This window comes from Nyctibius grandis, chromosome 3 (assembly GCF_013368605.1).
Source record: "Nyctibius grandis isolate bNycGra1 chromosome 3, bNycGra1.pri, whole genome shotgun sequence".
Lineage (NCBI taxonomy): Eukaryota > Metazoa > Chordata > Aves > Nyctibiiformes > Nyctibiidae > Nyctibius > Nyctibius grandis.
The window spans coordinates 97,788,264-97,803,383 of NC_090660.1; the positions used below are offsets into that span (position 1 = coordinate 97,788,264).

Genomic DNA, 15,120 nt, shown 5'->3' on the forward strand with positions numbered 1-15,120 from the left:
ATGTATGAATCAGTACTTGAGACCATAAAGATCTGAAGTTTGTACGGTTAGCTGAAGACTGGCAGCTGGATAGAAGAGACTTTCATTAATGCGTACAAGTAAGGGGGGCGGGGAGCTTCAGTGTTCCTCTTTCCACATGCTTATTGGCCAGAAAACCAAATACTGTGTCCAGCACAAGTACATGTTGCCTTTTCCCCCAGCTGGAATTTGGATCATGTGTGATGGAGCTGGAGCTGCTGTGGGTGCGTGTGAGTGGGAATAAAAGTACTGCTTGTGGGGAAAGATCATGGAGGAAAAAGGGGGGTAATTGAATTAATATATCAAGGAAGAAGATAGATAATAGGTGTAGGTCACTAGGCTTCATCAAGTCTGTTCTTCGTAGAACAATTTTTTAATATTTAATAATACATTTCTGAGGTGCTTAGTGTTACATTTTGCGTAAATTGTATTTGCATATAATGATACAAAAATCAGAATTTTTCTAACAGCAGGTGTTTACTAGACAGCAAAATTGAGTGTAAATGGTGGTGTGCACATGTTGGCTAAAGGAAGAAGTGATGTTTTAAATGTCCTTGAATTAAAAATTAATCTTCCTGCTAAAAGTAACATATTTTTTTGCTTGTTCCACATTTCAGCATCGTAGATCAAGAAATGTTTTATGACATATAAAGTACAGGTTTGTTGAATTAGGCAGCCATAGTTGCTCTGCTTACAGCCACTAATTTATGGTGTCAGTTTGTTAAGATTAATTAAATTCTGTAACTGAATATCTGAAAAAGTTTATTTTTCTATGTCAGACAATCACCACTCTATTTATTTACTACTTACTGCACGTTTCCTTTGGACAATTATATCCTTAACTATAAAACAGTTGTTACATGATTACATTTCCAAAGGCTTGCTGTTATTAAAAATAGTTAAAGTAAAATCTTAGTTATGAAGCAGCTTAAAGATATTGTATGTTGTGTTAGCATAGATTGTAATTATTGTGTAAAGTACAACACTATCACTGAAATCTGTGGTGTTGAATAATACTTGTAATTACATCTGAAGTGTAACTGTTGTAATGATATACAATTTAATAACACTTTTTTTTCTAGCATACATTTATTAAGAATGCCAAGCCAGTTTCAATTTTAAGGGACCTGATCACTGAAGCTATGGAGATAAAGGCAAAGCGACATGAGGAACAGCAGAGAGAACTAGAAGAGGAAGAAGAAAATTCAGTGTGTACCTTTTTTCCTATAACTATACTTTATAGATAAGTTGCTGGTTTTCCCCTACTACTTGTACTTGTGTTCAAATACTTTTCTTTACCAGGTTTCTACCTGTTTTTTTGTCTATGAGGGCTGAGTATTCCACTCTTATTTATGGTTAATGCTTCTGTGAGTAATGCCTTATGAGCCAGCTTTCATTGCTATTCCATGATATGTCCTAGAAAAAAGTTTTTCTAGGAAGTGGAAAAAGAAACCACATCAACTTCAGCAGTTCAGACTAGTATTAAAAAAAAAAACAAAACAAAACTGTTAAGGTTCCACTTTCACATATGGGCTTCTAGACAAGTGGTTTAATTTTCAGTTCAGGGCACTTAGCTTTTTTTTTTTTTCTTTTTGGTAAAGTCTAATACACAGAATAGTTATTTGTGAAGCACAGTAAGTAGCAATTACAATATGGTTTGAATCAAGTTGGCGACAACATTTAATTCTTCAGATGACATTGTCAGCATATAGAAAAGCAAGTCGTGTGATAAATATGTTGCATTTAGAATTGTTTGGCAGTGTTAGGAATAAGTCGGCGTTCCTGGCATTATTACTTTCCCTACATGATTTATTTTAGGGCAGTCTTGTGCAATGCAGCAGTATGTGCTTCAAAGAAGTGTATTGCCACACATACAATGAGAGCCAAGGTCATTCAGGAATAACACACAGAGAAGATGGAGACTGGGATGTTGGTAGAAATCTTACAGCTTTGAGCAAACAGAGAAGAGCAGTGCAGTAGGGCAGTCTGCCCTATCCCAAATTGCAGAATCCTTGTAATGTGTTAGAGTGTTAGGTGATGATCTAAATATAGGAATACTTTTCAAGCTGATTCAGTGGAGTGTTTTGTATCCCAAGAGACAGTATGGTCTTTTGTTTGCTGGATGTCTTTCTGTTCTAAGAGTATGTTCTAAGAGTACTGATAGCTTGTGTTTATAAAGATGGCTTACTCTGAATTGTATTTGCTTAGTCAGGAATAAAGCAGGCAGGGAAGGCTGGGATTATTTTTTTTACATTTTAGGAGATGTTGCCTATGTGGAAATGTATGACTTGACATGCAGAGTTGATGTTGTGATTGATATATTGAATAGTTGACCTTTGAAGAGACTGATTTATTACCAGCATAAAAACCTAATGTCCTTACTAGCATGCTTACCTCCCTACTGTTGCCTTCTGAACTGCAGACCTCAAACACTTGGGTGTTGCTGATGTCTTTTGCATTAACCCAAAATTAAGTATGACGTCTGATTACTTAGTCTGAGGTTCAGATGGGGAATCAGATTGCCAGGCAGGGACGAAACAATCCCTGCCAGCTCAGTATGTAATGTACACCTTCCCTCTCCCACTACTGGGTGGAAGGGTACAACACAAGTTTGGTCCACCTCGACTGAAGAAGCATTTAGCAACTCCTTGTGCTTCTTGCATGGGTACAAAAGTCAGAATGTAACACTTTTTTTTTTTTTTTTTTTTTTTTTCCTCCCCACCCCAGATTATTCAGTGTTTACTATATGGGAACCTCAAATCCAGGATTGGGGGAGAAATCTATTATTTGCGCTACCATTGCAGTAGATGGGAGTTTTCCCATGTACTTCTGTGGTGCAGTCAGGGAATGGGTTATGAGTTACAAAGACAGCGAGACTAGGTGCCTCAAATCTGAAAATAACAGAAGTATCTTTGGTTAGCAGGGCTGAGAGAGCAGAATCACAGAACAGCTGGGGTTGGAAGGGACCCTGGAGCGCATCTGGTCTAACCCCCCTACTCAAGCAGGGCTACCTAAAGCCAGTTGCCCAGGACTGTGTCCAGAACGCTTTTTAATACCTCCAAGGAGGTAAATTCCACAACCTCCCTGCGCAGCTTGTGCCAGTGCTCAGTCGCCCTCACAGTAAAAAAAGTGTTTCCTGATGTTGAGAGGGAACCTCTGGTGTTTCAGTGTGTGCCCATTGCCTTTGATCCTGTCACTCAGCACCACTGAAAAGAGCCTGACTCTGTCCTCTTTGCACCTTTCTTTCAGAGATTTGTATGCATTGATGAGGTTCCCTGTGAGCCTTCTCTTCTGCAGGCTGAGCAGTCCCAGCTCTTTCAGCCTCTCCTTATAGGAGCGATGCTCCAGTCCCTTAATCATCTTTATGGCCCTTCATTGGACTCTCTCTGGTATGCCCGTATCTCCCTTGTCTGGGGAGCCCAGAAATGGACCCAGCACTCCAGGTGTGGCTTCGCCAGTGCTGCACAGAGGGAAAGGATCACCTCCCTCCACCTGCTGGCCTCACTCCTCTTAATGCAGCCTGGGATACCATTAGCCACCTTTGCCACAAGGTTGCATTGCTCTTAAAAATAAGTGCAATTGTAGTCTATGGAAACGCTAAGTGTGTAATTTTTTTACTTACACTAACAGAATTTTAGGGGCTGTAATCATGTACCAGTGCATGAGCATCAACAAACCCAGAACCAGAAGTCAGCACCCTCTTGAAAGAAATTGCTCTTAAATATAAGGCAGAAGGTCAGAGTGGATGACAGAAAGGCACAGGCAGAGGAGATACAAGATCAGTCAGCATGGGAAGCTCTGGCATTAGCATACCTTGGCTCAGTTTTTTTTTCAGGATCATGATGTAGAGCAGTTTTAAAGGACAATAATGACAGTCCTGCAGAGGGCTAGAGGCAACCCTGCCGTTAGTAGTGGGGGACCTGAGAAAAGAATAAAAGTGTTAGAAAACTTCACAGGTGAGTAATGCAGGAGGCCAATTTGAGGCAGAGCTGACTTCTCAGTACAGAATGAAGTGATGGAATAGGAGAAGGCCATGAAAGGGGGCTTGTGAATGTAAAAGAAAAGAAAGGTAGTAGAAAAATAAAGAGTATGACTCCACCATAATGAAAGACAGAAGGGGAGAAGTTGGAAAATGAACATTTGTGGTTGTATTACCTTGAGTGGAGGGATCACTAGATGAGACTTTAGGATGACGAATAGGCAAGGAAGATGAGAGAGTCTGAATAAAAACGTTAGCAATATGGACATTTTGAAAATAAGGGTATGTTTGTTAGGGCAAGCCCTTTGTAACACTGTACTTGTAAAAAACTTCAGAATTATTTAAAAAAATAGTAAAATACATTGAACATGCATATTATGCTGTATAGTATCCTTGGAGTTAATTATTGAAGTTCTTATGAAATAGTTTTATAATCCTTAGTAATTTGATGTCTTGTACTCCTTTTTAGTTTTCTGTGGCAATGCTGGCTTACAGGCTATAATTGATTAAAATTAATAGATAATACCAAATTATGTTTGCAGGGGATGTTGAGAGGTGGATCCTGGATATTGAGTGCATAACATATTGCATTTGGACATAATTACATAAGCCTTTGTGGTTGCATTTTTGAGCTAAGTAGTTTGCTTCGTCAGCAGGATAACCCGTCTGCCTCTATGGGTCTATTTTAATGCAAAGTAAACTTTGTGAAGGATGGACTTAAAGTGACACTGAAGGTAGGCTGAAATCAAAGCACAAAAGAGATTAATGCAAACGATCCCTTAATGTTTTAGAGCATGAGATAACAAGTTTAAGAGTTCAAGTGGGTGGTTACTGCATATTGCTAAGGGGTGGTAACTGCTTGAACTACACATTCTAACTCTGCTTAACAGGTTATTGTAACTCTGTTTCTTTGGGGAAGAAAATTTAATCTTTACAATCTTATGTCTGTTTTGCTTGCTGTAAGAGAGGTCCAGTAGTAGACTAGGCTACACAAATAGTCTGTACTCCAATTCATTGTGGGCTGAGGTAAGTCAGGCTGTCTTATATTTGCTGCAGGCCTATGTGTGCGTTTGAAGCGACAGTAATTCAGAGGATGCGTTTGCAACACCATGGTAAGGTGATTGAGAGTTTAACTGTAGTTCTCCAGTAAAGGCCAGCTTTGCTCATGGCAGAGAAAATGGATGTTTTTTAAAAATAGTTTGTGTCATTCTTGTAAACTTCAGTAAGGGGAAGGAATAGATCTCTTGAGCTTGGGGGGAGTTCCAAATGTAGAGGAAGACCATGTGCAAAAATAAGAAGATGTGCCACTTTTAAGTGGAGCAAACAAAAGGGAAGTACTAGCTGGTGCTGCTGGCAAGTGGGAAGTGGTGCTTGTCAGTGTGATAATTTCATATTTTTTTGTCCTGATCATGGATAGATAAATTTCATTACTCCTGGAGATTATTCTGGTGAGGTTTTGTACCTTTTTTTCCCTTGAACTCCATCAGCTTTATTGAAGGAAGACTGTAAGCCACCATGTTTTTACTACTGCAAAAATGTCTTGTAATGGACAAGAGGATGTCCAGCTATTTTTGCTCTAAGGTTTATATTGAATAATTAAACTTTTGAAAAAGTTTGCCGTTATAAAAAGATTAGGTAAAAAGGGATTTTTGTTCCTATTTTTGTTAATGTTCTTTTTATGCTGTTGAGATGTTTTAATTCCCTAAGTTTTCATACGGTTTTATAAGTCTAAAAAATAATTTGTGATAAGGTTTGTAATTAGGGTGAAATTTTTACTTGTATTAAAACTGTTAATGTGATATTTCATAGTAAGTATGACTTTTGCTATCAGTAAATATAAGCCTTTAGTGATTTTGTATTGCTTGGTAAGCCTTGAGTGAAAAAAATTACAAATACTTAGCTTTAATAGAAAGCATGAGGGTACAAGCGAGTGAAGTGAAGAATACTGATGGTGAGGTGAGGAGGAAGGATTTTCTTGTTGAGAAATACAGTTTGTCAAAACTCCGTATTTGGTAGTGACTTACGAATAGCTTTCGTGTTGTCACAATGCAGAACTAATCTTGTTCCAAATGGGTTTTAATAATTGTTTGGTTGTAATACAGACTTCCCATGCCTTGCAACTGAGTTACAGTGCAGTACATCATTATAAGAAATTCCGGATTCATTTGAGAGAGGACACCAGCATCTTGCCCAGTTGCAGTCACTGAAGGTTCTGATCAGTTAAAAGCACAAACCCAGCCAAATTAGGAAACAGGAGGGCAAACTGTTACAATTTTTGATTTAATGAGAGAATTTTTCTGTACCATGCTTCCTGAATGTATGTTATTCCTGTACTGCATGCTAGAAGACTTGTGAGCAATGTGTAGGTGTGATTGAGTCCTGAATTAAGTGAAATTCCCTACAGAACAGATTTTAGTTTTTAAAGCGTAATAGGCAGAGATTGATCGATGGACCCACAAGTTATTAAAGGAAACCAGGATAAAAACCAGAAGAATAAAATGAAAGCATTGGAACATTTGTGTTTGTCATTTAAAAACCCCCCACCAAACAGCACTGCCCCCCTCCCCAAGCCCCCACTTCAATTTTAAATAATGCTTAATTTCAAAATAAGCTCAAAGATTATGTCTTTCATTTAATTTGGATCTTGTTTGGGGAACTGCCAGAAAAACAGTAAACCAGTTCTTTTTACACTTCTGAGTGTTTATTCTTTCCCTTCTGGAAAGGGAAAACAGATAATAAGAGTGCCAGTTTGGTATATTGTAGTGGATGAAGTCAGCAGTCCAGCAATCAAGTTTAGAGATAAATGACCGTTGCACATTCCTCTTTCTTATGTACCAGTTTCCACAGAACCCTGAAGAAATACAGGGCTGCTTGTGTGTAGTTTGCATGACTATATGAGCATACAGTTCAAATTATAGTACAGGGTTTGATAAGCCAACATGCAATGATGGCAGCAGTTCCAGAAAGAGATAATGACAGTCCCTGTGTTACCTTGTGAGTAGTGGCAACAGTAAGTCATGCGTATATTTCTTCATATTTTAATATCTATAAAAGTTTTCAGATTGTGTATGGAATTGGAGTAACTGTTAAGTGGGACAGTAGTAGGCACCTAGCACATAAATTTTGGAAAATAATACCTCAAGAGTGTATTTTTCCCAATGATACCACTGTGAAGTCCTAACGTCAAAGTGCGAAGGCAGGCTCAAGCCTAGAGAAATGCATATTTAATAACACTTAGAACCAAGAGTAAATATTGATGTCAGTGTTAAGTAGAGTCTATCAACATTAAAGGTCTCTTACGGGCAGTGAATTGAGTCCATATACTGTTGCAAAGAATGGTTGAGTTAACCTGTTGGGGGCTTGAATTTATTGATCTAAACCTCCAAAAATTTCTTACGCAAAGTGTGAAGCAGTTGTGCTCAGTAGTTGCTGGTACATGTTTGGGATCCATCAAGAAGAAAGGTGTTAGAGTGCTCTGAAGTATGATGTTCCATTTGTTAGGAAACCAGATTTAACCCTAACCAATTACATTGAATAAGTTTTTATAGTTTTAATTCCCTCCTGAAGCCATATATGTATTGTTACGGGCACTCAAGTTATAAGTGACTTGAATAACGGAAAGTAGAATGGAGAGAAGTGGGTGGCTTTGGAGAATTAAACGGATGCAAAGATTTCACAGTTACGTACTTAATTTTCAGGATCAATTCAGGTTGTTTTCCTTCAAGTGAGGAAGAGTCACATCCCTAAAATTTATTCTTATTTTTCATTTTGCCACTTTCTGTGAACACTTTATGATATGGGAAGTTGTCAATTGTAATGTAAATATTTTTTGCTGTTCAAAAATTCGTATTATATAGCAGTAAATAAATAGCCAGGTTGAATACAGTCTTCATGTCTCTATCCTTCCAGAGAGATACAATATTATTATAAATAGTGCGCTCTGAATTGATTTTATGCTTGTTACAAGAACTGCTTGTGTGATGTGAATGCCTTCTGACAAACTGACATGTTTTCATAGGTGCTGAGGTAATTGTACAGATTTTTTTAATTAAGCAAAAATTGCAAGTGGTATATTCTACAGAAGGTTAATCCCAATATCAAAGTTTAAATGTTAGCTTAGGCATTACTAAACATGACCAATCTCTTCTTGCATGCATTTTTTGAAGTGCGATGTGAACTGGATGCTGAGGCTGGGCAGCTGTATTATGGGAATGTAAAGTAACTCGTTGCCTGGCAGCTCGCAGGAAACATGTCTAAATATTTATTTCTGTGGATCTTTTAAAGGAATGAGCTAACAAGCAGCTCTTCCTATATGTTTTCTTTTACATTTTAATGTCGCTATTATGTGAGGAATGCTTAATTATTTTAGAGTATTCAGACAAGGAATTACTATTTCAGTACTCCATTTTTGTTTTTCTTAGACACTTAGTGGTTGACAACTATTGGCAACTTAGCCAACTGTCAATAATCAGTTATTCCTATATGTAAGCTTATTTATTCATTCATACAAAGGTTTATTTGGTTAATCATATTTTAATTATGAGAAGTTGGCATCTATCTTTTGAGACCTTAAAGAAATAATTGCTGTAATTATTCCTTTATATTTTTACAATATTTATATAATTAATTTAAAGGAACTAGTGAATCATTTGAGTTGTTCTGTATTTTAAATCTGATACATTAGGCTGTATTTTTTCTGAAGGTTTTTATATTTACTTTTATGCATCTTTCATATATCTTTCATGTGTTTGTATGTATATGATATATCTATATATCTGTCTATATATATGTAACTTTGGATGACAGTGTTACAACTTTCTATTTTCATAGCATTTTTCCTTTAAGCCGAAGAACGCTTGACATATGTGCTAATTAAATTGTATTGCAGTCCTTTCAGTGTCCTGAAGTTAGAAATATGTAAAGATGACTTTGTCAAGTGAAATGTAGATACCCAAGGGGCATAAACAGCTTTTTAAGAGCATATTGTTAAAATCCACAGCAATTTAGAGTCAGAAACTGATTATAGAAAGAGTAAACGTAGGGAGGTAATTGTGAGGAGCAAATTGTTACTTAAATTAGAAGGAGGTAGAAAACAAGCTTAAACGCTGTTTCATGATGTGTGTCTATTGAACTTGATGGGATAAATAGAGAAAAGACTATGAAAGTACAACAGATTAATATGTGGCTGAGAGACTGGTGCTGTAGGTGGGACTTTGGGTTTGTTGACCACGGGGAGGCTTTCATGGCACCGGGCCTGCTTATGCCAGATGGGGAACAGCTGAGTCAGAAGGGGAAAAGGGTTATGGCCCAGAAGTTGGCAGGGCTGATCAAGAGGTCTTTAAACTAGGTTGGATGGGGGAGGGGGATAAGACCAGGGCAGCCACAAATGAACCTAGGAGTGACAGGCCTGCGTCGGGGGCAAGGCCGCTAGCCCAGCTGAACTGCGTTTACACCAGTGCACGCAGTATGGGCAACAAACAGGAAGAGCTAGAAGCCACTGTACAGCAGGAAGGTTATGATGTGGTTGCCATCACAGAACCGTGGTGGGATGACTCTCATGACTGGAGTGCAACTATGGATGGCTATAAGCTCTTTAAGAGGGACAGGCGAAGCAGGAGAGGCGGTGGGGTAGCGCTGGATATTAGGGAGTGCTTGGACTGTGTTGAAATTGAGGAAGATGGTGAGGATGACAAGGTTGAATGTTTATGGGTGAAGATCAGGGGGAAGGTCGGCAGGGCGGACATTACGGTGGGAGTCTGTTATAGACCACCCAGCCAGGATGAGCAGGCGGACGAGGCGTTTTACAAGTGGCTGTCAGAAGCCGCCCGGTCGCCGGCCCTTGTACTCGTGGGCGACTTCAACTTGCCGGATTGTCTGCTGGAAATACAACATGGCAGAGAGGAAGCAATCTAGGAGGTTCCTCGAATGTGTGGAGGACAACTTCCTCATGCAAGTGGTAAATGAGCCCACTAGAGGAGGGGCCCTGCTTGACCTGTTGTTTGTGAACAGAGAAGGACTAGTGGGAGATGTGAGGGTCGGTGGCCGTCTTGGGAGTAGCGACCACGAAATGTTAGAGTTTTCGATAGTGGGGGAAGTAAGGAGGGGCAAGAGCAGAACTTCTGCCTTAGATTTCCGGCGGGCAGACTTTAGCCTGTTTAAGAGGCTGGTGGACCGAGTCCCTTGGGAATCGGTCCTGAAGGGCAAAGGAGTCCAGGAAGGCTGGACATGCTTCAAAAGGGAATTGCTAAATATCCAGGAGCAGGCTGTCCCGGTGTATAGGAAGGCAAGCTGTCGGGGAAAAAGACTGGCCTGGTTAAACAGAGAACTTAGGCTAGAACTTAAGGAAAAAAAGAGAGCCTACTTGCTCTGGAAGAAGGGTCGGGTAACTTGGGAGGTCTATAGGGACATGGCCAGGTCGTGTAGGGAGAAGATTAGAAGGGCCAAAGCTCAATTAGAGCTCGATTTGGCTGCTACAGTCAAAGACAACAAAAAAAAGCTTTTACAAATACATCAACAGCAAAAGGAGGGTCAAGGAGAGCCTCCACCACTTGCTGAATGAGGAGGGTAGTGTAGTGTCAGGGGATGAGGAAAAGGCAGAGGTGCTCAATGCCTTCTTTGCCTCGGTCTTTAATGTCAAGACCGGTTGTCCTCAGGAGACTCGGCCCCCAGAGCCTGAAGTTAGGGACGGGGGGCTGTGTGAACCTCCCGTAATGCAGGAGGAGACAGTTAGTGACCTGCTGTGCCAGTTGGACACCCACAAGGCTATGGGCCCGGATGGGATTCACCCCAGAGTAATGAAGGAACTGGCAAATGAACTTGCCATACCACTCTCTCTTATCTACTGGCAGTCCTGGTTAACTGGAGAAGTTCCAGCTGACTGGAAATTAGCAAATGTAACGCCCATCTACAAGAAGGGTCGGAAGGATGATCCAGGGAACTATAGGCCTGTCAGCCTGACCTCAGTGCCAGGCAAGGTGATGGAACAGATCATCCTGAGTGCCATTACACGGCACATGCAGGACAATCAGGGCATCGGGGCCAGCCAACATGGATTCATGAAAGGCAGGTCCTGCTCGACCAACCTGGTCTCCTTCTATGACCAAGTGACCCGCTTAGTAGATGAGGACAGGGCTGTGGATGTAGTCTATCTAGACTTCAGTAAGGCATTCGACACTGTCTCCCACAGCATCCTCCTAGACAAACTGTCTGCCTGGGGCTTGGATGGGTGGACTCTTCGATGGGTTAAAAACTGGCTGGATGGCCGAGCCCAGAGAGTGGTGGTGAATGGGGCAAAGTCCAGCTGGCGGCCGGTCACTAGCGGTGTTCCCCAGGGCTCAGTTCTGGGGCCGGTGCTGTTCAATATCTTTATAGATGATCTAGACGTAGGGATTGAGTGCACCCTCAGCAAATTTGCAGATGACACCAAGCTGGGTGGGAGTGTCGATCTGCTGGAGGGTAGGAAGGCCCTACAGAGGGATCTGGACAGCTTAGATAGATGGGCCGAGACCAATGGCATGAGGTTCAGCAAGAACAAGTGCCGGGTCTTACACTTCGGCCACAACAACCCCATGCAGCGCTACAGGCTGGGGGAAGAGTGGTTAGAAAGCGGCCTGGCGGAAAGAGACCTGGGGGTGCTGATCGACAGCCGGCTAAACATGAGCCAGCAGTGTGCTCAGGTGGCCAAGAAGGCCAATGGCATCCTGGCCTCTATTAGGAATAGTGTAGCCAGCCGGTCTAGGGAAGTGATGGTCCCTCTCTACTCGGCACTGGTGAGGCCGCATCTTGAGTACTGTGTTCAGTTCTGGGCCCCGCACTTCAAGAAAGATGTTGAGGTGTTGGAGCGAGTCCAGAGGAGGGCGACCAAGCTGGTGAAGGGTCTGGAGGGTCTGACCTACGAGGAACGGCTGAGGGAGCTGGGGTTGTTTAGCCTGGAGAAGAGGAGGCTCCGAGGTGACCTTATTGCAGTCTACAACTACCTGAAGGGAGGTTGTAGTGAAGTGGGAGTTGGCCTCTTCTCCCGGGCAACTAGCGATAGGACAAGAGGGCACAGCCTCAAGCTTCGCCAGAGGAGGCTCAGGTTGGACATTAGGAGGAATTTCTTTTCAGAAAGGGTTATTAGACATTGGAACGGGCTGCCCAGGGAGGTGGTGGAGTCACCATCTCTGGATGTGTTTAAGAAAAGACTGGACATGGCACTTAGTGCCATGGTCTAGTTGACAGGGTGGTGTCAGGGCAACGGTTGGACTCGATGATCCCTGAGGTCTCTTCCAACCTGATTGATTCTGTGATTCTGTGTGATTCTGTGGGATTTGAATGTGTGCTGAAAGGGAAGTCTTTACCTGCTTTGCTGATGCGTCTAAACTTAAATGTGTGCTCAGTATTAAGCATATACTTGGGTTGTAGTTGGGCTTTGTATGTTAGGAACGTTTACAAAATCCTTGTTCTTGACCAAACTATATTATGTGTTTAGCTACTACAGTGCTTTTACGAAAAGATAGCTGTGACTGCAGCCAGGTTTTTCAAAGGTGATGATGAGGTGTTAATAGTAAATGAAATTATTTTACAGGATACTAAGTTTTGCCAGCATGTAAATCTTCTTTTAATGTATTGCAGCGCAGTTAGCTGTCTATGGTGCCCTCTAGTGTTCTTTTAGCATGCACAAACCATAGTTAAAGAGATTTTAAAGGCAAGTTGCTGTATTTGCTTGTCCTGTTTAGTTTTTTCTTTATCAGTCTTCATCCCTTTTTTTCCTATGGATGTTAAAAATGCAACAGAAAAATCCACTGATCTCTATCACCTCGGCTCATTTGCTTCTATCATGATGTAGACACAAGTATGATGTGCAAGGCCATCTTTTCTGAGAAAACTTGTGTGATGATAAGATCTTCTATGTTACAAGCATATTGTGAAGTAGTGTGTGTTTTTTCCACTGAAGTATTTTTGATTTTGTGGTCCTGATAATCAAGTATCTATGATTGCATTTTCATGCTTTAAGGGTTGCTTTTGTTCATCTTCTAACTTGTTTTGGTAAATAAGGAGATCAAAGAGTTAGTCTCATAGGGTTGTAGGGTATTGGCAATGTTTTACTTGTACTTGCTTTACGTTATAATGTTGTTTGGAGTTTCTGTAGTTTATTGTAATTTCTGTAGCATTTCAAGAGATACTAGTGCTCTTGCTCGTGTGCTCTTTCTGTTGCCATCTCCTGGTGTATCAGAAACCCCTGTCAAATATCGGTTTGGTGCTTGTTACTTGTACAGAAGAGAATAGCAGACAGTTTAACTCTAGGGTTAGCGGTTTTTATTGCTTGATTCTTGGATGTGTTTTCATAAACAGTATGAGAACATGACACTTCAGCTTTAATACCTTATCTTTTTTTTCCTAGTTAAAGTTGAGATTGTGTTTGGTTTTGTTTAATCAGGGAGTTTACCTTTTTTAACAACAGATCAGAAGTTCTATATCAATATTTATGGACCGTACAGCATGAATGAGAATTTGTACTAAGGAGTCACTTTCATCTGTGATGAAAATGTGCCCTTACATAACTTGGATCCACTGGGTATTTTTATAAAGTTACTTTTTCAGATCCAGTATTGTCTGCTGCCATATTACCTAAATCTCATATTTATGAGAAATACTGGAATGATAGTTCTGGAAGCAGTCTGGCTTAACCCACCAAATTAATTATTCTGGGGCATGCACAGGCCCCAAAAAAGTTTTACATTGCTCTCTCTCAGTGCATCATTCTTGATCTAGGGAAAACGCTGTTGATCAAAATTGTCATGTACTTCCCTTTTTGGGACAACTATTCTGTTAGTACTGAGGTGGGCTTTTGTGATCTGTAGTCTTCTAGGTAGTAGAAGATAACTGTTCTCTTTGCCGAGAGACAAGAGTAAGATAAAGGCTTTTGACACTCTTAGACTGGAAAATGAAATGCTATTCTTTGGGACAAATCCAGATACTTGATTTGACTGAAGGAATAAAATATAATTTTTTTTAATGAAGCAGAAGGTAGGAAAATGGTCATTTAGGACTCCATTTCATACTTGTTCATATTGTTAGCCATCACTTTTTTTCACTAACTTCTAAAATAAAACTTCGAAGCTTCAGGAAAAAGTTTGTTTCATTTCTGATTTCAGTTTTAGTAAGTTTAGGACCATATGCACTGCAAGTGAATATTAATGTTAGTCAAGCAAATCTGTAAATCAAATGTAACTGTGCCTTAAACTTAGAGATTTGCCTGCCTGTATGTTAGAGGTCGCACATTTGTAGAGCTCCATAGGGGACATAGCAGCATGTTGTGAGTTGGTTTTGCATTGTATTGCAGTACTGAAAGAAGCACTTGGAAATAACAGCTTAATTGTTACGGCACTTTTAAAATGCAATGCAAAAAGACACTTTTGGACTTAACTTTCTGAGTACCCTTGTTAGAAAGGAAAAATATAACTCGTAGAAAACACTGACGTTAGCAAGAACGTTGCAGGGTGGTGGGGGGAAGTAAAGAAAATTAAAGTTGCCACCAGGAGGAGCAGTACCAGAATATTCTAATTTATTTACTGACACAGTCCTCTAGTGCTGTAGCTGTAAACTATCTGTATCTTTGGGAATATCATAATTTTTCTAAGGGGAGGGTACTAAATACAGTGTTTCAGAATGCAACAAAAACCCAGAAAGAATGCTAATGAAGAACTTCAATATTTTTACAAATTATAATCTGGAAAATAATGATTCTTTTGACATTTGAAATTTTAATCACAGGTTTAGGTCTGTATCCTGGTTTCAGTATGTTATGCTGTTAGCCAGACTCTCTGAATCAAAATTAGGTCTATTTTTGTGTCTCTCAGTTGCGATGTAATACAATAATTTTCAGGAGCTGGTGTATTGGTATTACTGCTAACTAAAGTTATCTGCTTAGACCAATCAGTAGAGAAACAGATACTCAGGCAATGTTGTGGCTTGTCCACGTACATCTATACTAGAGGCAAATTGTCTGCTGTGTCAGGGAATAACAGTGAAGGAAAGGAATGAGTAAAGTGAGAAATAAAAACTCCCAGACCTTGTAGGGTTTGGGAGCTTGGGTTTATCTTTTCTGGTCCTGTGTTTTGTGTTTCCCACCCCCCTCCCTG

General features: G+C 40.4%; 1 protein-coding gene across 2 annotated transcripts in view; it reads left to right on the forward strand.

Annotated features, from left to right (window-relative positions):
- Positions 1-15,120, forward strand: part of STK3 (serine/threonine kinase 3) — a 153,483-nt gene that overhangs the window by 77,900 nt on the left and 60,463 nt on the right. Inside the window, exon 8 of one of the 2 annotated variants that reach the window (XM_068396881.1) lies at positions 1,101-1,226. The exons of the other annotated variant lie outside the window; for it this stretch is intronic. Coding sequence (XP_068252982.1) covers positions 1,101-1,226 — 126 coding nt within the window. The remainder of the gene's footprint in view (positions 1-1,100; positions 1,227-15,120) is intronic. 2 annotated transcript variants of the gene reach the window in all.